This window comes from Microtus pennsylvanicus, chromosome 4 (genome assembly GCF_037038515.1).
Source record: "Microtus pennsylvanicus isolate mMicPen1 chromosome 4, mMicPen1.hap1, whole genome shotgun sequence".
In the NCBI taxonomy this organism is placed as follows: domain Eukaryota; kingdom Metazoa; phylum Chordata; class Mammalia; order Rodentia; family Cricetidae; genus Microtus; species Microtus pennsylvanicus.
Genome location: NC_134582.1, coordinates 132,393,571 through 132,416,396, shown reverse-complemented (window position 1 = coordinate 132,416,396; position 22,826 = coordinate 132,393,571). Strand labels below are relative to the sequence as shown.

At 40.1% G+C, this 22,826-nt stretch overlaps 1 protein-coding gene across 3 annotated transcripts in view; it reads right to left on the bottom strand.

The window, feature by feature from the left end:
- Window positions 1-22,826, bottom strand: part of Slc39a12 (solute carrier family 39 member 12) — an 87,422-nt gene that overhangs the window by 31,701 nt on the left and 32,895 nt on the right. For all 3 annotated transcript variants that reach the window (XR_012910420.1, XM_075970535.1, XM_075970537.1), the window contains exons 7-9: window positions 21,704-21,873; window positions 5,412-5,564; window positions 4,669-4,776 (exon numbers count right to left, since the gene is read on the bottom strand). Coding sequence is in view for 2 of the 3 variants with exons in the window: in XM_075970535.1 (XP_075826650.1) it covers window positions 4,669-4,776; window positions 5,412-5,564; window positions 21,704-21,873 (431 nt within the window). In the remaining variant the exon portion in view is untranslated. The remainder of the gene's footprint in view (window positions 1-4,668; window positions 4,777-5,411; window positions 5,565-21,703; window positions 21,874-22,826) is intronic.

The following is a 22,826-nucleotide window of genomic DNA, read 5'->3' as shown; positions in this document are numbered from 1 at the left end:
AATCCACAAGGATGGCCTTTGCTAAGCCCCTAAGCAATAGCGAAGAGGGTGCCTGAAATGGCTTTACCCTGTAATCAGATTAATGACTACCTTAATTGTCATCATAGAGCCTTCTTCTAGCAACTGATAGAAACAGATATAGAGATCCACAGCTAAGCACTAGGCAGAGCTTCCAGAGTCCAGTCGAAGAGAGGGGGGAGTGGACATGTGAGCAAAGAGGTCAAGACTACCATGGGGATACCCACAGAAACAACTGACCTGGGCTGGTGGGAGCTCACTGACTTTGGACTGACGGTGGGGAACCCTGCATAGGACCAAACTAGGCACTCTGAATGTAGCTGGGGCAGTCTGTGGGACCACGGGAAGTAGTACCAAGATTTATCCCCAGCACTTGAACAGGCTTTTTGGAGCCCATTCTCTTTGCCTGGATACTTTGCTTGGCCTAGATAGGGCTTTGGTCCTGCCTCAAAGTGATGTGTCAGACATTGTTGGCTCCAATGAAAAGCCTTACCCTCTCTGAGGAGTTGATAGGGGGTGGAGTCGGGAGAAGGTGGAGGATCAGGAGGAGGGAAGGGAGTGGGAACTGGGATTGATATGTAAAATGAGAAAAAGATTGTTTTAAAAATAAAATTTAAAAAAATTTATTCAGTTTATGTACCAACCACAGTTCCACTCTCCCTCCCCTCCTCCCACTCCTCTCTGCCTTTCCCCACCCCCATCCATTCCTCAGAGAAGGTAAGGACTCCCTTGGGGAGTCTACAAAGCCTGGCATATCAAGTTAAGACAGGAAAAACTCCTCCCCCTTGTATCAAGGCTAATCATGGAATTCTACCATTGGGAATGGGCTCAAAAAGACAGCTCATAAACCAGGCATAAATTCTGGTCCCACTGCCAAGGGCCCCACAAACAGACCACACCACACAACTGTTACCCACATTCAGAAGGCCTAGTTCAGATCCAAACAGGGTCCCCAGCTGTCAGTCCAGAGTTCACGAGCTTCCCCTAGTTCAGGTCAGCAGTCTCTGTGAGTGAGTTTCCCCATCGTGATTTTTACCGCCCTTGCTCATCTAATCCCTCTTCCCTCTCCTCAACTGTACTCTAGGAGTTCAGCCCAGTGCTTGGCTGTGGATCTCTGCATCTGCTTTTATCAGCTACTGGATGGAAATTCTATGATGACAATTAGGGTAGTCACCAATATGATAGCAGGGGATGGTCAGTTCAGGCACCCTCTCCACCATTGCTTAGGGTCTTAACTGGGGTCATCCTTGTGGATTCCTGGGAACTTCCCTAGTGCCAGCTTTTTCACTAACCTCATAATAGCTTCCTCAGTCAAGATATTTCTTTCATAGCTCTCCCTCTTCATCCCTCCCCCAACTCAACCATCCTGTTCACTCATGTTCTTCCCCCTTCCCCAATCCTCCCCCCCCAATTTTCCCAGGAGATCTTACCTATTTTCCCTTCCTAGGGCCCCCCATGTATGTTCCTCGTAGGATCCTCCTTGTTACCAAGCCTCTTTGGAACTATGGGTTGTAGTCTGGTTATTTTTTGCTTTACATCTAGTATCCACTTAAGAGTAAGTACATACATGTTTGTCTTTCAGGGTCTGGGTTACCTCCCTCAGGATGATTTTTCTTTAGTTCTATCCATTTGCCTGTAAATGTTATAATGTCATTTTTTTTCAACTGAGTTATACTCCATTGTGTAGATGTACCACATTTTCATTATCCACTATTCAGGTGAGGGGCATCTAGTTTTATTCCAGGTTCTGGCTATTATAAATAATGCTGCTATAAACATAGTTGAGCAAGTGTTCTTGTGGTATGATTAAGAAACCTTTGGATATAAGCCCAAGAGTGGTATTACTGGGTCTTGAGGTAGACTGATTCTCAATTTTCTGAGAAAATACCATACTGATTTCCAAAGGGACTGTCCAAGTTTGCAATCCAACCAGCACTGGAGGAGTGGTACCTCTTACTCCACATCCTCTCCAACATAGAGTGTCATCAGTGTTTTTGATCTTAGACATTCTGATAGGTAAAAGATGGTATCTCAAAGTCATTTTGATTTGCATTTGCTTGATGACTAAGGATATTGAGTGTTTTTCAGCCATTAGAGATTCCTTTGTTGAGAATTCTGTTTGGATCTCTACTTCATTTTTAAATTAAATTATTTTGTATTTTGATATCTAGTTCTGGAGTTCTTTATATATTTTGGAGATCCGCCATCTGTCAGATTTGGGGTTGGTAAAGATCCTTTCCCATTCTTTAATCCGCTATTTTTGTCTTATTTATGGTGTCCTTAGCCTTACAGCTTTTGAGTTGCAGGAGTTCCAATTTATTAATTGTTACTCTCAGTGTCCATGCTACTGGTGCTATATTTAGGAAGTGGTCTTCTGTTCCAAAACATTCAAGGCTACTTCCAACTTTCTCTTCTATTAGGTTCAGTGTAATTGAATTTGAGGTTTTGATTTATGTTGAGGTTTTGATTCACCTGGAGTTTTGTGCACAGCAATAAGTGTGGATCTATTTGCATTCTTCCACATGTCGACACTCAGTTATGCCAGCACCATTTGTTGAAGATGTTTTCTTTTTTTCCATTGTGCAATTTTGGCTTCTTTTTCAAAAAATAGGTGTTAATAGATGTGTGGAATAATGTGATGGTCTTCAATTTGATTCCATTGATCCATGCACCTGTTTTTATGCCAGAACAAACTGTTTTTACTACTATAGTTGCATAGTAGAGTTTGAAGTCAGAAATTGTTTCTTTATTGTACAGGATTGTTTTGGCTATCCTGTGTTTTGTTTTCCCATATGAAGTTGATTATTATTCTTTTGAGATCTGTGAAATTGTGTTGGTATTTTGAAAGGGATTACACTGAATCTGTAGACTATTTTAGGTAAGATTGCCATTTTTATTATGTTGATCCTACCTAACCAAGAGCGTAGGAAATATTTCTGTTCTCTATCTTCTTCAATTTATTTCTTCAAGGACTTAAGGTTCTTGCCATACAGGTCTTTCATTATTTGGCCAGAATTACCCTAGGGTGTTTTATAACACTTGTGAGTATTATGAGGGGTGATGTTCTTCAGATTTCTTTCTCAGGCAATTTATCACTTGTATATAGGAGGGATGCTGATTTTTTGAGCTAATCTTATATCCCATCACATTAATGAAGGTGTTTATCCACTGTAGGAGTTCCCTAGCAGAATTTTTGAGTCACTTATGTATACTATCATATTATCTGCAAATACGAAAGTTTGTCTTCTTCCTTTCTAATTTGGATCCCATTGATCTCCTTTTGTTGTTTGATTGCTCTGGCTAGAACTTCAAGTATTATATTGAATAGCTATGTAGACCAGACTGGCCTTGAACTCAAGGAGATCCACCTGCTTCTACCTCTCCAGTGCTAGGTGTGCACCACCATGACCAGCTTTAAAATAATTTTATTTTATTCATTCATTCATTAGTTTTATATCCCAACGCAGCCTCCCCCTTGCTTCTCTCACTCCTTCCTCCCTCCTCCCCTCTCCCCATCCACTCCATACTTACTCAGAAAGGGGCAGTCCTCCCCTGTGCATCAGTAAAGCATGACCTATCAAGCTACCATAAAGACCAGCACCTCTCCCTGTATTCAGTCTGGGCAAGGCAATCCAGCATGAGGACAAGATTCCCAAGAGCCAGCCAAAACACCAGGGACTTTCCCTGCTCCAATTACCAGGAGTTCCACAAATAGACCAAGCTACACAGCTGTCTACACAATCGCAGAGGGAATTAAAATCGTTTTTAAGGGAACTCTTTTATTTTCTTATCATGGAGTTAACATTAGATCTGCAGCCTCCTGCTGCATTTCTCATGCTGTGTGTCTGTTACACATGTTGTAACATCTCTTTCCCTAGGTCTTCTCCTTCAGCGTCATCCCCATATGAAAGTCATGCTCACAAGTTTACACTCGTGTGCTATTTCCCATTTGGTCTGTCCCTACATGCTTTTGTTTAAGAACTAGAAATGGGAATTTTTTTTTACCTGATTGGAATTTTATTTTAAAAATTAATATGGAAAATGCTGTGAGAAATCCATTTGCATCAAAGGTAGTTACTATGGCACACAGCACTAGAAAAAAATTGGTTCTCTCCTGGATTATAAAATAAACATTCTCAACCTAGACAGACTAACAAATCTTTTGCCCACCATTTATTTGCATTAAACAAGAAATAACTGAGGGTTAAACAAAATGGAAAACCCATAGGGCAACTGGATTGTGAAAACAAATAACTGAAATGATGGAAATTATTATGTCAGTCTGATCACTGGGCTTTAACAATGCAGACAGTGGTGACTTAAATCTGTCCATAATGTGTTTTGTACAAAAAAGGAAGGAAGGAAGGAAGGAAGGAAGGAAGGAAGGAAGGAAGGAAGGAAGGAAAAGGAAAGGAAAGGAAAGGAAAGGAAAGGAAAGGAAAGGAAAGGAAAGGAAAGGAAAGGAAAGGAAAGGAAAGGAAAAATAGATTTGAGGTGCTTGACAAACTTTTCCAAACAGTGTTTCTCGTGGTCAAGAGCAAGCAAATTGGGAGTAAGTCCTTCTCATTCCCCCCACTGAGAGTCCTCTGTGCATGGAAGAGTAAAGTAAAAGCAGCTGAGACTGTAGACCATTTTAGACCTGAGACCTACCAGCTGGATGGTCGAGATAGACTTGCCTCCACTTGACTGGTCATTTAATTCAGGGTTGAGTGCAAGATGGTGGGCATGTCCCACATGTCCATTAACCAATGGCAGGCCCTGCAGGATGGGTACAGTGCAAAAGTAGTCAGAATCCAGAAACATACATACGTAGACTTTTCCAGCTCCATGCTCTATTCATTATTTTGTTTATCAAAGTTTTGGAAAGAATTTTTTCCCAGTACTGGGACTGAATCCTGATTCTTGCACATGTAGGATAAACACATTAACCCCAAACTGATCGCCATTTTTAAAATTTTGTATCCTTAAATTAATTAGAGAGTGAATTAATTTAGTTAGTTATAGATATCTGAAGCTGGCTTTGAACTCTACAGCTGAGGATGACCTTGAACTGATCTTCTATCCTCCAGTCTCCAAGTGCTGGAACTGCAGGCCTGTACCATCATGCCCACTTTATCTACACTGATGCTTAGACTCTCAAAGCTTTGCAAGCGCTTTAAGCTGAACTACATCCCTAGTCCCCTTTTTTTATTTATTTGTTTGTATTTTGAGAAAGAGTATTGTTCTACAGCCCAGGCTGGCTTTGAAACTGTGATCCTTTTGGTGAGCCTCTCCAGTACCTGGGACGAAAGGCAGGCACTACAACGTACTGCTTACTTTTAAGTTATTTGAGTATTTATAAAATCAATATGAATATAATAAAGCTTCAAACAGAGGATAAAGGAGACATATACCTTGGTATTTGGTGACATGAGGAGGAGAAAACATTTTTCTATTAAGAAAAACCCATGGATGCCTCCAAGCAATCCCAACAGTTTCCAAATAGGACCTTGGCTTTCATGGAAATGTCCAATATCTAGGGCTTCCTTCTTATGTAAACCAAGAACCTTAAAAAAAAGAAAAAGAAAATTGAGAGAAGATTCAGGCCAGGAAAGCAGGTAGGCTAACAGCAGAGCTTCACCTCTCTCTCTACTCCTCCAAATCTAACCACCAGCCTTATCCACAGCTTCATGGCAGGGCATTTATGGCCTCACTTTTCCCCCTGTCCCAATCTCCAATGGGCCACGCAGATCTCCCACTCCAAATTTCCCTCTCCTACTCATTATTTTATCATAGCCCCCAACTCCAGCACACAGTACCTGGGAACCCACAGCTGCTCCATCCAGGGAAGCAGGTAGACTAACTGCACATCTCTATTCTCTCCCCATTCCTCCAAATTCGACCCTCCTTCTTCACCCCCAGCTTTGTAATAGACCTCATGCCATATCCTTACATTTCTCCCTGCCCCCATCTTCACCTGAACACACAGATCTTTTCCTCCAACCTTTATTCATTCCAGTTATCACTTTATCCCAGTCCTCCCTCCAGCCAGGAATGCAGGTAACCTAACTGCAGCTCTTCATGGTTTCATCCTCTCCTCCAAACCCAATGCCCTGGACTCTTAATTTCATTGCCACCTCTGTAGTCAACCATCTGCTGTCCCTCCTCTCTCTGATAAATCATCTTTTCCTCTAACCTTCCTCACCACTCGTTCTGTCATTCCAGCCCCGACTCCAGCAGGCTTTCTCTAGGAATCCACCAGTCAAACCTACCAAAGAATCAGGTAGGCAAGATTCAGATCTTTATCCCCATCTTCTCCTTCATATCCAGTCCCCCACCTCATCTTCAGATCCTTAGCTGTTTTTAGCATCTCCTCAATTACCCTCTATCCCCATTGCCAGGGGACTAAGCAAATCCTGGTGAAATACCCTGCCTTTCTCCTGTGAATCCCCCTAGTTCCCTGTCCAAGTGTTGCCTCCTAATACACATTTTACCAAGATTCCACAGAAGCCACACATGTCATATCCCAGAAGGATTTCTTACCAGGCAACATACAGCACCACAATTTAAAAAGAGAGGGCAACAGAAACCAAGGAACAAAATACTCAACCAACAAAAACCAGCTATCAGCACCTAGAATTACAGTCTTCAAAATCCAGATGTTTAGATACCAAGAAAAACTCTCAAACACTCAGACAGCCACTGCAAGGATTGGGCCAAGATGTAAAGACACTGCTGGCCTCATTTGAAGGAAGAGATGGGTAGGCACCAATTCAAGAATTCTTCCAACAACCTAAAAAGCAACATGGTAACACCAAAACCCAGTGGTCACACAACAGGAAGACTTGATCATCCTAACCCAGAAGAAGTAAAAGAAAACAACTTTAAATGTAACTTTATGAAAATGATGGAGACCTTTAAAGAAGAAATAAAAAACTCCCTTAAAGAAATGGAGGAAAAGACAAACAAAAACTGAAGAAATTAATAAATCCCTCAAAGAAACTGAGAAAACTAAGAAGAAAAAAAAAACAATCAAACAGGTGAAGCAAACAGTTCAAGACTTGAAGACTGAAATAGAAATAATAAAGCAAATGCAAACCAAGGCAATTCTAGATATGGAAACTCTGAGTAAATGAACAGGAACTACAGAGACAAGTATAACCAACAGAATACAAGAAATAAAAGAAAGAATCTCTGGTGATGAAGATACTATAGAGGAAATAGACTCATTAAATCAAAGAAAACATTAAATTCAACAAATTCTTAACACAAAACATTCAGGAAATCTGGGACACCATGAAAATACAAAACCTAGGCCGGGCGATGGTGGCACATGCCTTTAATCCCAGCACTTGGGAGGCAGAGGCAGACGGATCTCTGTGAGTTCAAGACCAGCCTGGTCTACAGAGCTAGTTCCAGGACAGGCTCCAAAGCCACAGAGAAACCCTGTCTCGAAAAACCAAAAAAAAAAAAAAAAAAAAGAAAGAAAGAAAAAAGAAAGAAAATACAAACCCTAAACCTAAGAATAATAGGGGTAGAAGAGGGAGACGAATGCCAGCTCAAAGGAACAGAAAATATATTCAACAAAATCATAGAAGAAAACTCTCCCAATCTAAAGAAGGATATTTGTATGAAGGTACAAAAAGCTTGCAGAACACCAAACAGACTAGATCAAAAAAAAAAAATGCCCTCACTGTATGATAACCCAAACACAAAACGTACAGAATAAAGAAAGAATATTAAGAGCTGCAAAGAAAAAAATCAAATGGCATATAAAAGTAAACCTATCAGAATTACACTTACACTTCTGAATGGAAGCCATGAAAGCCAGAAGGTCCTAGATAGATGTGCTACAGACACTAAGAGACCACTGATGCAAGCCCATACTACTATACAGACTACTATACCCAGAAAATTTTTCAATGGAGATGGAGAAAACAAGACATTTCATGACAAAAACAGATTTAAACAATAAGTATCCACAAACTCAGGCCTACAGAAAGTTCTAGAAGAAAAACCCCAACCCAAGGAAGCTAACTGCACCCAGAAAAACACAGGCAACAGATAATGCCCCCCCACCAGCATAACCCAAAGAAGGGAAACACACAAACACTACTACTGAAAAATAATGGGAATTAACAACCACCGATGATTAATATTGCTTAATATCAATAGACTCAATTCACCTATAAAAAGACACAGGCTAAGAAAATGGATATGAAAAAGGATCCAGCCTTCTGCCGTATACAAGAAACATATCTATCTAAACCTCCATGATTGATACTACATCAGAGTAAAAGGTAAGGAAAAGGTTTCACAATCAAATGGACCTAAACAACAAGTGGGTATAGATATCATAATATCTAACACAATTGGTTTCAAACTAAAATCAGTCTGAAGAGATAGAGGACACTTTATACTCATAACAGGAACTATGCATCAAGATGTAGTCTCAGTCCTGAACATGTATGCCCCTAATACAAGAGCACCCACATATGTAAAAGAAACATTATTAAAACTTAAGTCACACATCAAACCCCACACACTAATAGTAAGAGACTTCAACACTCTACTCTTGCCAATGGACAGGTCAACCAAACAGTAACTTAACATAGAAATAAGAAAACTAACAGATGTCATGAACCAAATGGACTTAATAGACATCTATAGAACATTCCACCCAAACACAAAATAATATACCTTCTTCTCAGCACATCATGGAACCTTCTCGAAAATTGATCACATACTTAGTAACAAAACAAACCTCCACAGGTACAAAAAAAATTGGAGTAACACCCTGTGTCTTATCAGATAACCATGGATTAAAGTTAGAATTTAACAACATTACTACTCTCAGAAATTCTATAAACTCATGGAAATTGAACAGTGAACTTCTGAACCACCCACGGATCAAGAAAGAAATAAAGAAAGAAATTAAAGACTAATTAAAGAATTTCTTGAATTCAATGAAAATGAAGGGACCCAAAGTATGGGACACTATGAAAGCTAAGAGGAAAATTCATAGCACTAAGTACCCACATAAAGAAAACAGAGAAATCTCACATTAGTGACTTAACAGTACACCTGAAAGCTCTAAAACAAAATGAAGCAGACTCACCAAGGAGGAGTAGAAGATGGGAAATAATCAAATTGAGAGCTGAGAACAACAAAATAGAAACAAAGAAAACAATACAAAGAATCAATGAAACAAAGGTGTTCTTTGAGAAAATCAGCAAGATAGACAAACACTTATCCAAACTAATCAAAAGGCAGAGAGACAACATCCGAATAAACAAAATCAGAAATGAAAAGGGGGATATAACAACCTGAGGATATTCAGAGAATCATTAGGTCATACTACAAAAACCTGTACTCCACAAATTGAAAAATGTGAAAGAAATGGATAATTTTTTAGCTAGATACCATATGCCAAAATTAAATCAAGACCAGGTGAGCAATTTAAATTGACCTATAAAATGTAAGGAAATAGAAGTTGTCATCAAAAACCTCCCAACCAATAAAAGCCCGTGGCCAGATGGTTTTTGTGCAGAATTCTACCAGAACTTCAAGGAAGAGCTAATACCTATACTCCTCAAAGTGTTCCATATAATAGAAACTAAAGGAACATTTCCAAACTCTTTTTATGAGGGTACAGTTACCTTGATAAAAAAAAAAACTACACAAGACTCAACCAAGAAAGAGAATTACGGACCAGTCTCACTCATGAACATGAATGCAAAAATACTCAATAAAATTCTGGCAAACTGAATCCAAGAACACACCAAAAAATCATCCACCATGATCAAGTCGGCTTCATCCCAGAAATGCAGGGCTGGTTCAACATAGGAAAATCTACCAATGTATCCATCATATAAATAAACTGAAAGAAAAAAACATATGATCATTTCATTAGATATTGAGAAAGCATTTGACAAAATCTAACATTCCTTCATGATAAAGGTCTTGGAGATATCAGGGATACAAGGAACATATCTAAATATAATAAAAGCAATATACAGCAAGCCAACAGCCAACATCAAATTAAATAAAAAGAAATGATTTCACTAAAATCAGGGACAAGACAAGGCTGTCCATTCTCTCCATATCACTTCAACATAGTTCTTAAAATTTTAGAAATAGCAATAAGACAACAAAGGATATCAAGGAGATTCAAATTGGAAAGGAAGAAGTTAAACTTTCATTATTTGTTATTATAAAAATAACACCACATACTCAGGAAAAATCCACCAGGAGGACATTGAAATTCTTAACATCTATGCACCAAACACAACGGTGCCAAAGTTAAATCAAGATCAGATAAGCAATTTAAACAGACCTATAACCCCTATTGATATAGAAGTAGTAATTAAAAGTCTCCTATTCAGTCCCCAAAGCCAAATCCAGATGATTTCAGTGCAGAATTTTACCAAACTTTCAAAGAGTTAATGCCAATACTCTTCAAATTATACCACAAAACAGAAACAGAAGGAACATTGCCAATGTTTTGGCATAAAATCTCATTTTATGAGAACACAGTAACCCCAATAACCAGACCACTTAAAGACCCAAGAAAGAAAGAACTACAGACCAGTTTCGCTTATGAACATAAATGCAAATATTCTCAATATAACACTTGCAAATTGAATCCAAGAACAGATCAAAAGGATCATTCGCCATGACCAAGTAGACTTCATTGCAGAGGTGCACAGATGGTTCAACATATGTCATATAAATGTAATCCACCACATTAAAAAAAACTGAAAAAAAAACCAACATGATATTCTCATTTGGTAGAGAAAAAGCCTTTGATAAAACCCAATGCCCCTTCATGGTAAAACATTAGGGATACAATGGACATACCTTAAATTATAAAGGCAGTTTAAAGCAGGCCCATAATCAATATCCACTTAAATAGACAGAAATTAAAAGCAATTCCACTAAAACTAGGCACATGAGAAGGTTGCCCACTCTCTCCCCATACCTATTTAATATAGTAATTAAAGTGTAGTACAATTAATAAAAACCCAGAGACTGATATTGTAGTTCAACCTAAAGGTCAGGAAAGCGAAACAGCCAGCTACTGGCTCTTTACCTCTGCCTCAGACTGAAATAGTGATCCTGCCTCCAGGAATCCTCAGAATGAGTTTGTTAGCTAGAACAATAAGACAACTGAAGAAGATCAAGGGCATATAACTTAGAAATGAAGAAGTCAAAGTATCTTTATTTGTAGATGACGTGATACTATACCTAAGTGACCCTAGAAATTCCACTGGAAAACTCTTACAGCTGATGAACACTTTCAGCAAAGTAACTGGATACAAAATTAACTCATAAAAATCAGTAGCCCTCATAAATACGAATGATAAATAGACTGAGAAAGAAATCAGGGAATCAACACTTTTTACAACAGCCTCAAATAATATAAAATATCTTAGGGTAACTCTAACCAGGCAAATGAAAGACAGGTATAATAAAAACCTTAAGAAATTGAAGAAGCTATCAGAAAATGGAAATATCTCCATGCTTTATTAGTCAGTAAGATTAACATAGTAAAAATGGCCATTCTACCAAAAACAATGTACAGATTCAATGCAACCCCATCAAAATTCCAACAAAAGTCTTCACAGATCTTAAAAGGACAATTTTCAGTGTCATGTGGAAACATAAGAAAACCAGGATAGCTAAAAACAATTTTGAATAATAAAAGAACTATGGAAGGTATCACCATCCCAGACTTCAAGTAGTACTATAAGTAATATCAATAAAAAGCATGAAGCCGGGCGGTGGTGGCGCACGTCTTTAATCCCAGCACTTGGGAGGCAGAGGCAGGCGGATCTCTGTGAGTTCAAGACCAGCCTGGTCTACAAGAGCTAGTTCCAGGACAGGCTCCAAAACCACATAGAAACCCTGTCTTGAAAAAATAAAGCATGATATCAGTAAAACAACATAACACAAAAACAAACATGTCAAATAACAAAATCAAACTGAAGACCCGGTCATAAATTTACATAGCCATGGACACCTAATTTTTGATAAAGAAGCCAGAAACACACAATGGAAAAAAGACAGCATCTTCAACAAATGATGCTGGCCAAACTGTAGGACTACATGTTGAAGAACCCAAATAGACTCATACTTATGATGTTGCACAAAACTCAACTCCCAATTGATCACCTCAACATAAAATTGTATGTATAGAATGTGATAGAAGGGAAAGTGGAAAATAGCCTTGAATAGACTTTATAAACAGAACATTTTAACACAGGCACTAAGATAAACAATTAATTAATGGGACGTCATGAAAATGAAAAGCTTCTGTACAGGAAAGGACAGCATCATTTGGAAAAAGTAACAGCCTACAAAATGGAAAAAGAATTTTTTATCAACTACAAATTTGAGAGAGGGTTAATATCTAAAATATAGAAAGTACTCAAAGCACTAGATATAAAGAAAACAAATAATCCAGTTTAAAAATGGGATATATATCTAAACAGAGGAGTCTTAATAAGGAAACTCAAATGTCCAAGAAACATTTAGAGAATGTTTAAATGAATGCTTAAAGATGTCCTTAGCTATCTTGAATGCAAATCAAAACTACGTTGAGATTTCATCTAATACCTGTCAGAATGGCTAAGATCAATAAAACCAAAGACAGCCCATGATGGGAAAGATGTGGAGTAAAGGGAACTCTTATCCATTGCTGGTGGGACTGCAAAGTTGTACAGCACTATGAAAATCAATGTGTTGGTACCTCAGGAAGATGAGAATTGATGTACCTCAACCCAGATTTGGGATTTTGGTGTAAGGCTCTACCATCATCTGCAGACAGCTCTTCTCTCCTGGAAAGAGACATCTCTTGGTCTAGTATTGGGACACAGTGAAAACTTATCCTTTCACAATGAGCCAAAAGTTATCATGCAACCTGATACACATCATAAGCTAGGTGTTATCTGGCCCACAAAGCTGTAAAATAGGATATGCACAGCAACCATCTATTAATAAATGTGAGTGGTGTATACATGACTGGTCCTGAGCAGGTGCTAAAGGCACAAATAAGTTACATGAAGTCACTCAAATGCCTATGGATTCTACTCCCACTACAATGTTATCTGCTGCCAAGTAAACACTGATAGTGTCGTGGAGTGTTCCCTATGATCTACTGACAGAGAAAAAGACTGATTTACTGATGGTTCTACACATTAGGCAAGAATCACTCAGATGTGGAAAGTTACAGCCTTTCAACCCTTTTCTGGAGACATGGCTGAAAGACACTGGTCAAGTGAAATCTTCACATTGGGCAGAACTTCCAGTGGTACACATGGTCACAGTTTGTATGGAAGGAGAAATGACCAGACACACAATTGGTCATTGATTCATGGGCTCAAGTCAATGGTTGGCTGGATGGTCAGAAACTTGGAAAGAGCATGATTGGAAAATTGATGAGAAAGACATTTGGGGAAGAAGTGCATGGTAGATCTCTCCAAATGAGTGAAGAACATGAAGATACGATGCTTATGACCAGTGCTCATCCAAAGGTGACTTCGGCTAAGGAGGAGTTTAAAAATCAAATAGATAAGATGTTCTGAGGGCAGTCAGTCTCTTTCCTCAGTCATTCCTATCATTACTCAATGGGTTCATGAACAAAGAGGCCATGGTGGTAGAGATGGAGGTTATGCATGGGCCCAACAGCATGGTATTCCACTCACCAAGGATGACCTGCCTACAGTTGCTGTTCAATGCCAGATCTGCTAATAGCAGAGACCAACACTGAGCCCCAGATATGGCACCATTCCCCAGGGTGGTCAGCCAGAGACTTGGTAGCAGGCTGACTGTATTGGATCACTTCCTCCATGGAAAGGATAACATTTTGTCCTTACTAGAATAGATTCTTATTCTGGTTGTGGAGTTCCCTTCCTTCATGTGATGCTTCTGCTAAAAACCACCATCTGTGAGTTTAGAGAAAGCCTTATCCACCATGATGGTATTCCACAAAGTATTGCTCCTCATCAAGGAACTCACTTGACACACAGAGAAGGGCAATGATGAGCCCAGGATCGTGGAATCCACTGGTCTTATCACGTTCCTCACCATTCTGAAGGAGCTGGCCTGACAGAAAGAGGAAATGGACTCTTGAAGTCACAATTACAGTACCAATTAGGTGGCAGCAGCTCAGGAGTCTGGGACAGGGTTCTTCAGAAGCAGTCTGTGCATTGGATCAGCATCAATACATGGTATGAGTTCTAGCATAGGTTCCTGGGATCCAAGGATCCAGGAATGAAGGCCTGGAAAAGGGAATAATTTTACTCACTATCACCCCTAGTGGCCGACTATGAAAATATTTATTTCCTGTTTCCTGGATGCTAAATCCTGTTGCCCTAGATTTGGGTTCCAGAGAGGAGAACACTTCTTCCAGGGGCCACAACAAACATTCCACTGAACTGGAAGCTCAGACTTTCCCCTGGATTTGGGCTTCTGAAGCCCTTCTGTCAACAGTTAACAATGGAATACCAGTTTTAGGAAGGGTGATTGATCCAGATTACCATGGAGAAATTGGATTTCCTTTCACAATGAGGTAAGGAATTATTTCTCATGTGCAGGAGACGTTTTAGGGCATCTCTTAGTGCTACCATGTTCAATGACTAAAATCAATAGGAAACTACGACAGCCTAACCCAAGCAGGATGACCAAGGACACAGACCCATGAGGAATAAAGCTGGGTCCCTTCTCCAGGAAAAGAGCCAAGATATACTGAGGTGTTTGTAGATTGTGGAAGAAATACACAGCGGGCAGTAGAGGAAAGTAGCTGTACATATCAGCTAAGTCCATGTAAACAGTTACAGAAATGAGGGTTATAGTTGACATGTGTGTTTGTTCTATTTTTTTAAGAATATGTTTGTGCAGATGATGTGGGAGTGTCATATATCAATCTGTTGATTTCATTGGTTAAGCAATAAAGAAACTGCTAGGCCCATTTGATAGGGCCACCCTTAGGTGGGTGGAGTAAACAGAACGGAAGGCTGGGAGAAAGAAGCTGAGTCAGGGAGTCGCCATGGTTCTCCCACTTCAGGCAGATGCAGGTTAAGATCATTCCTGGTAAGCCAGCTCGTGGGCTACAGCAGATTATTAGAAATGGGCTAGTCCAGGTGCGAGAGCTAGCCTAGAAGAGGCTAGATAGAAATGGGCCAAGCGGTGTTTAAAAGAATACAGTTTCCATGTAATTATTTCGGGGCATAAGCTAAAGCTAGCCATGTGGGCAGCTGGGTGCCAGGGACGCAGCCCTGTCGCTCCTACTACTACATGCAGATATTTGTGTTTTACCCTCAATTTCTTTATCATGTGCTATAATATCAATTAAGAAAATATCAATGGCTACCATATTTAAGTGTAAGGTACTAAAAGAATATCCCCGAAGAGACACTGCCACTTGTTCTAAATTTATAAGGCGTTATGGTTATACAAAGGACAGTTACAGCATGTTAGGATCTGATTAGACATATAATACAGTGAGATACACTTTTAATCCAGATCTTTTGAGCCTGGAAAAGGTTTGCCTTTAATCTGGATCTTGAGGAGGGAAGACAAACCTTTAATCAGGAAGACTATATAAGGACATGGAAGAAGAAAGAATTTGTTCTTTGCCTTCTTGCCCTCATCTTGCTAGCAATTCCATTCCTTTACTGGCATTAGAGCCTACTTCTTTGTAATTCCAGTGTATACTGAAAACCAGCTGAGACATCCAGCCTTTTGGATGGAAAAACTACTAAATTCTTAACCTTTCTGATTGCAGCCAGCCACTGTTGGATTGCAACCTGTAAGTCATTCCACTAAATCTTCTTTCTATATAGAGAGATTTATTCTATAAGTGCTATTACCCTTGAGAACCCTGACTAACACAACCACTCTCAGACATATACCCAAAGGATGCTTCATCCTATCACAGAGATACTTGTTCAGCCATGATCACTGCTGGCCTATTCATAATAGCCAGAAAGTAGAAACAACCTATATGTCCCTCAACAGAAGAATGGATAAAGAAAATATAGTATGGTTCATCATTTACACAATGGACCATCATTCAGCCATTTAAAAAAAACATAAAATTGACTGGTAAGTAGATGGAACTATAAAAAAAATCATCCTAAGTGAGGTAATTTATATCCAGAAAGACAAATATGGTTTGTATTCACAATATGTAGATATTAGCTATTAACTCAAGATAACCAAACTATAATCTATAGAACCACAGAGTTAGGAACCATAGAGTAAGGGACTGGTTGGGGTAAGGTAGGCAGATAGATCGGGCTAGGAAAGGGAAATAAAATAGATAGTTATGGATGGATGTAGGGAATTGGAATGGGTGGATCAAGTGGAAAGGGGTTAAGAGGAAATAAAGGAGGAAATATGTGAAGATACAGCTAATAGTAAGAGTCGTTTGAGGGTAGAATGGACACCTAATACACAAGAAGCTTCCTAAAACATATACATATATGAAGGTGATCTAAATGAATCTGTCAAATAATGGGAGAGATATAGCCCCAACTGGCCATCTTCTGTCACCAAATGAAGCTTCCAGTGCTGGAATTGGGTTACATCTAATTGAGTTGTTGGCTAAAGATGTCCCATGGGAATCCTCAAACAATGTTACCTAGACTGTAGGTTGCTCTCCACACAGAAATATCAAGTCCCCATTGCTGAAGACAATACCTATATAACTCATTGAACATGGAGAAATCAAGATGGTGCCTCTGTAGAGTCTTCATCTCTATGTTCTACCATCTTCGGTACAAGAAAGTACTTTCCATGCCACAAGAGAGAAATGTAAACATCAAACCATCCCCAAATGCTTTGATCTACAATGATGTTCTGTCTGGAAGATATGCTAGAACAGCGGTGGCACAAATCTTGTGAGATGAACCAACCACCATCTGATTTGACAGAAGACTCACTCACTCCATAAGCTGAAACCCACACCCAATAGTGCTTGTGTGAGAAAGAACCTGACACTAGATAGCCCAGGATTGACCTTAAGCAAAACCAAATACTATTGTTCTGAAAGAAAAAAAGAAAAGAAAAGAAAAAGAGTAGCAATAAACTGACTCCTACTGACGTTGTGCTATATCATAGATCAGTAACCCTACTCAGCCATCATCAGAGAAGCTCCCACCTGCAGCAGATGGGAGCAAATGCAAGAGACCCATGGCCAGACATTATGCAGTGAGGGACCTCAGAACACTGAGCTCTAAATTGGATGTCTCCATCAAGTCTCGCCTCTCAAGGTCAGGAAACCCTCTGGAAGAGGAGGCAGAAGAAGTGTAAGAGCTAGGAGGAGGTATGGAGGACACCTAGAAAACAAAGCTCTCTAAATCATCGTGATCAATGTCATATGAACTCACAGAGACTGCAGCAGATGCACAGGGTTTACTCAAGTCTGTACCATTTGGGTTCCTAGAGCTGAATGGAGAAGTGGTCACACGGCCCAACCCAGAAGCTTCTCCAATTGATAACCACTTGCAAATAAAAATTTAGTTTTCTCCAAGGATGTCTCACTGGAGAAGCAAACTACTCTTAAGAGAAGACTACATGCCTAGCAATAGATTGTCAATTGAAAATGAACTCAATGGCATTTTGAGGTTCCTTGTCTTATAATGTCATGTCTTATATAATTTTATCTTATTATTTTTATTTGCCTCTCTCTTTTTATCCTACATTAGTTTGCATATATGGCTTTCAGTTTAGTGTTTTTTTGGGATTCCCAAGTATACAAATGATCAGGTCTGTTTCTTGTGCCTTCTCTTTAGTTCTTTTTCTTCTGTTTGCTTTGTTCAATTCAAATGTGTTCATTTCTGTTTTTAATCATTATACTTTACTATTAATAATGCATTTTTAATTCTTTTTATTGAGCCATATATTTTTCTCCACTCCCCTCTCTTCCCGTCTTCTCCCCTCCCCTTCAACCCTCTTCCATGGTCCCCATGCTCCCAATTTACTCAAGAGATCTTGTCTTTTTCTACTTTCCATGTAGATTAGATCCATGTATGTCTCTCTTAGGTTCCTCTTTGTTGTCTATGTTCTCTGGGATTGTGATTTGTAGGCTGGTTTTTCTTTGATTTATATCTAAAAGTCACTTATTAGAGAGTAAAGATGATATTTGTCTTTCTGGGTCTTGGTTACCTCACTCAACATGATGTTTTCTAGATTCATCCATTTGCCTACAAATTTCAAGACGTCATTATTTTCTCTCTCTCTCTCTCTCTCTCTCTCTCTCTCTCTCTCTCTCTCTCTGTGTGTGTGTGTGTCTATTAATGTTTCATAAGATGTCTATATGCTTTCTGCATGGAACACAAGCAAGGTGTGCCCCATGCCAATGTGTTCTAATACCCCACTACAATTAAACTTTTAATTCTATTCTACCTGAATAGAAAAATCTACCTGAAAGTCAACACATCACGGAGTATATGTTGCGTATGTGCGGAATAGTCCTTTATACTGTGTGAATATATGTCACTGTGGTTGGCTTAATTAAAAAAAAAACTATCAGTAGCTAGGCAGTATTTTCGGGGCAGAGAGAATACTGGGGAGAAGAAGGTGGAGACTTGAGGGAGACACCATAAGCCACAGAGCGAGCAAGATGCAGAGGAGGTAAACGAGCCTCAGGGCAGCATGTAGATTAATAGAAATAGGTTAATTTAGGTTATAAGACCCAGCTAAAAACAAGCCTAAGCCATCGACCAAGCAGTTATAATTAATAAAACGTCTCTGTAGTTATTTGGGAGCCTTCTGGAGGGACAGAGAATTGCCTGAACACAGAGAAATTGCACCTACAGTGTGACCAAGAATGCTATCAGCTTCTGAAAGGCATTGTTAGCTTCCTTATGGTTAACTCACTCATCCCATTCACTCAGTCTGTGAATGACTTTATGACTGCTTGTAACTATCGCCTAGTATATTCCTTTCCCAAAAGATATCAGTTTGTGAAATAGCTCAGTGGTTTGTAGAAGCAGGATATTTCTGAGTCAAATAAAGAAAATAGAAATTATAAATGCATATAGATCATTTATGTTTATGTAATATAGTCTTGGTATATATATCCACCAAATATAGAATGAAAATATTAGGGAAAAAATAACTAAACTTCTCCTCACTAAATTATTCTCTTAGTACTATAGTATTGCAGTTATTTTACATATTGTGAGTGATATAAATGACTTAAAGTAACAAGCTATACATAGGATGTATGCAAGTTCTATACAATTTTTTACAAAGGGACTTGAATGTGTGTGGGCTTTTGTATCCACAGGAGTCCTAGAACCAATCCCCAGTGGATACCATGTATACATGTGTAAGCACATATGTGTAGTTACAACTAAAAACCAGAATATGCTGATCTCCTTGTACTGACGTGTTTGGTAATAACACTGATGTATGTATCATACTCATATGATCAACATTTCATAAGGTGAGGAGCATTATAATACCATACAAGTAAATAAAAGAACAATACAATCTCAGGTGAAAATATAGAACTTCACAGTGAACAAATTTATCAGTTTTAAAGTCAGTCAAGCAGTGGTATTTTCTAACTTGAGTAAAGATGGTTGAAAATGCAGATCGCATCCAGAGACCACAGATTTCTCTAACTCTATCACATTTTACACTAGATTCACTTTTCAGTAACTCTGCCCTAATATCTTTCCTCAAGGCAAAACTGTGGCCTTCAACTGTCATAGATACAAGCTAACTTTTTTGCACAGATATGCAGGATTTCCTATGCACCCCAAGTCCAGGCTTGCTCCCCAGCTGTGCACTACTCCTTGGAGGAAACCCAGGCAACCTCCTGCTGTTTCCCAGGATCCCAGGCAACAAACATCTCTATATCTGCTGCAGTGACCTAGAAAACGGCTGTGGCCATTGCCTAGAGCCAGCACATGAGTCTTGAAATAGTTCCAGAAAATTAGATTATGAGGGAAATTAAACCAATAGGGGCTTGTTTAATTTCTCCAAAGCTCACTTTACAATTTTTTGAATATCAAATAATTGTTGAATCTCTAAGCAACAGCAGTGATCCCAAGGAAATTGCCAGCAGCTGTAGATTTTTTTTTTTTACCATTTCCTACTTCTCAGGAGGCATGATCATTAGTCCGCCATCACCATTTCTATTAAGAACAAATAGCCGACCTCCTTTGCAGTGCCTCCTGCCTCACCTGGATCCCATCTCAAGTCATTGTCCTTTCATTTCTCATAAAGAAGCCTCAGAAGACTTTAACAGACAGCCATGTGCCTGCTGCTTCTGAGTTCTTAAGGAAAGAATTCCAGGGGTTATCAGTAAATGATTCATCTCACAAAAGCAAGGGCCGGACCTCAGATCTCTAGCATTCACATGAAAAGCTGAGTGTCACAGCATGTATCTGCGATCCCAGGCCTGGGGCAGCTGAGGCAGGGGGATACCTGGAACTCAGCAGCCAGCCAGTGTGACCAAATGATGAGCTCCAGGTTCTGTGAGAGACCCTGCCTCAAACAGTGAGGTGAGGACTGGCTGAGGAAGACACTAGTAGTAATATCTAGCAACCACAGTCATGCCCAAACACATGCATGCATACTCATATATGTAAGTGACGTGGGTGCATGCGTGTGCGTGCGTGCGCGCGCGCGCACACACACACACACACACACACACACACACACACACCAGAGGGAGAGAGAGAGAAACAGAGAGACAGAGAGAGAAGGAGAAGTAGGAGAAGAGGAGGAGGAGGGGAGGAGGAGGAGGAGGAGGAGGAGGAGGAGGAGGAGGAGGAGGAGAAGAAGAAGAAGAAGAAGAAGAAGAAGAAGAAGAAGAAGAAGAAGAAGAAGAAGAAGAAGAAGAAGAAGAAGAAGAAGAAGAAAGAGGAAGAAGAAATCCAAATACCATTATTACAGTGAAGAAAAGAAGTTTATTCTGGGGGCTCAATCACAAAGACAATGATGCTAACGATGACACACTATGGCAGAGACTCATGCAGCGCCAAGGAACAAGGGACCCAGATCCCCGCCATCCAAGAACCCATTTCCACCATAGCTCTAACGAGGCAAAGGTACAAAATGACATTGCTGAAACCTCAAGAGAGGAGATGCTATGGAGGAAGCCTCCAGATACAACCTGACAGTATATCCACTACTTCTGAAGCAGCTGTGAGAGTCAGTCAGGACCAGCTGAAAGAAAAGCTACTGCCCCTCTTCCTTCATTCCTGATTTTCCCCTGGTGCTTCCCCTTGGCAGAAACTGAGCAAAAATCCAACCGGCGAGAAATCTGCGAAGAAGCAAACTTTGTGTCAGAACCCAAGAGCAGAGAAAAACGGATCTGATGCATGCGGGTGGAAGAAAGGATCTGAGAAAGCCAGCATTGCTCTTGTAGACTGCGCGCACGTTTGTGTGTCCTTCCTGAGATAGTTGCTTCCTGAGTCTTTCTTAATCCAAACCAGTAATCTGACCACCTTCATTTCGAAAACAAAGATAATGGACTGGACTCGACATCTGCTTGTCTCTCTCTTCTCTTCCCTGGGTGCAAAGTCACTCGGGGCAAGAGGTGTTCTTTCCAAGAAAAAACCAGCCATTGTATTTGTTCACTGAGGTTCACACCAAAAATTTGCATACATATCTCAAGTTGTGGAATGGAAAGAAAAGCCAGACAGCAGACAGCACCCATCTGCCACAGAAAGGAGAAGATTACCTGAGGGATGAGGTGGAGCAGGGCATCTCCAGAGAGGGTGCCCACAGCCAAGCCCACGAACAGCTGTAAAACAAGGCCGTAGTTCTCGCAGCTGTGAAAAAGGACCAGCGCCGTCCCAAGCATCGAGCCCAACGTGAGGATCGTCACAGCCACCGTGCTGTAGCCATATTCTAGTCAAAGGAGGTGACAAAGGCTGTCAGTGTGCATTGTTGTCCACTTGGGCCTCAACTAGCAGAAATTCCAAATCCGCTTTCCTGCGATAACAGCTTGCTGGGACATACAATGATTTTATACGTTTTGTGTGGAGTAAAGGATTACTTTCCTTTTTCAGCCCAGCCCCCAAAGGTGACAATATGAAGTAAGTGAGATGCCTTTGGGAGGTCATTAGGTCATGAGGAATCTGTCCTAGAGAATGAGTAAAGTGCTTTATAACTAACTTCCAGCAGGGGGAGACAGTGAGGTGGTCCCATTGTATAAACCAGAAATTAGACCCCATCACCACCACGGCTAAACAGAATTTACCAACACATTGATCTTGGGCCTCTCAGAACTGGGAGAGATACATTTCTGTTGTTTAAGAGTCAAAAGATTATTTCGTTACAACAAAGACTAAGTTATCACTGTGGCTTTGAAGCTACCCCATGTTTCTTTGTTTTATTTTAATATAACTCTATATTGATTCTTTGGGAACTTCATATCATGTACCCCAACTCCACTCACCTCCCAGTCCCTCTGTATCTGCCCGTAGCACGATCCCCCCCAAGTTAATTCAAAACAAAACAAAACAAACAAAAAACCCACCTCACTCCTCTTTCTTTCCAACATCTCTTCATTCATCTAATGGCTTCAGGAGCTGCAGGGTGTCACACAGTGTACCCTTGTGACCAATCAACCCCACCCGCTGATTGCAATGAGTTACTGGTCTGGTTCAAGGCCTCTGGCACACCATCATCACCAGACCCTCACCAAAACTCCTCTTGGACATCCTGCTGTTGCCTCAAGCCATGGAGATCCTATAGATGGCTCAGCAGTTGGGAGCACTAGCAGCTGCTTTTCCAGAGGTGCTGCCGTGCAATCGCCAACGACTACATGCTGGTCATAACCATCTGTTGTGATCTGATAG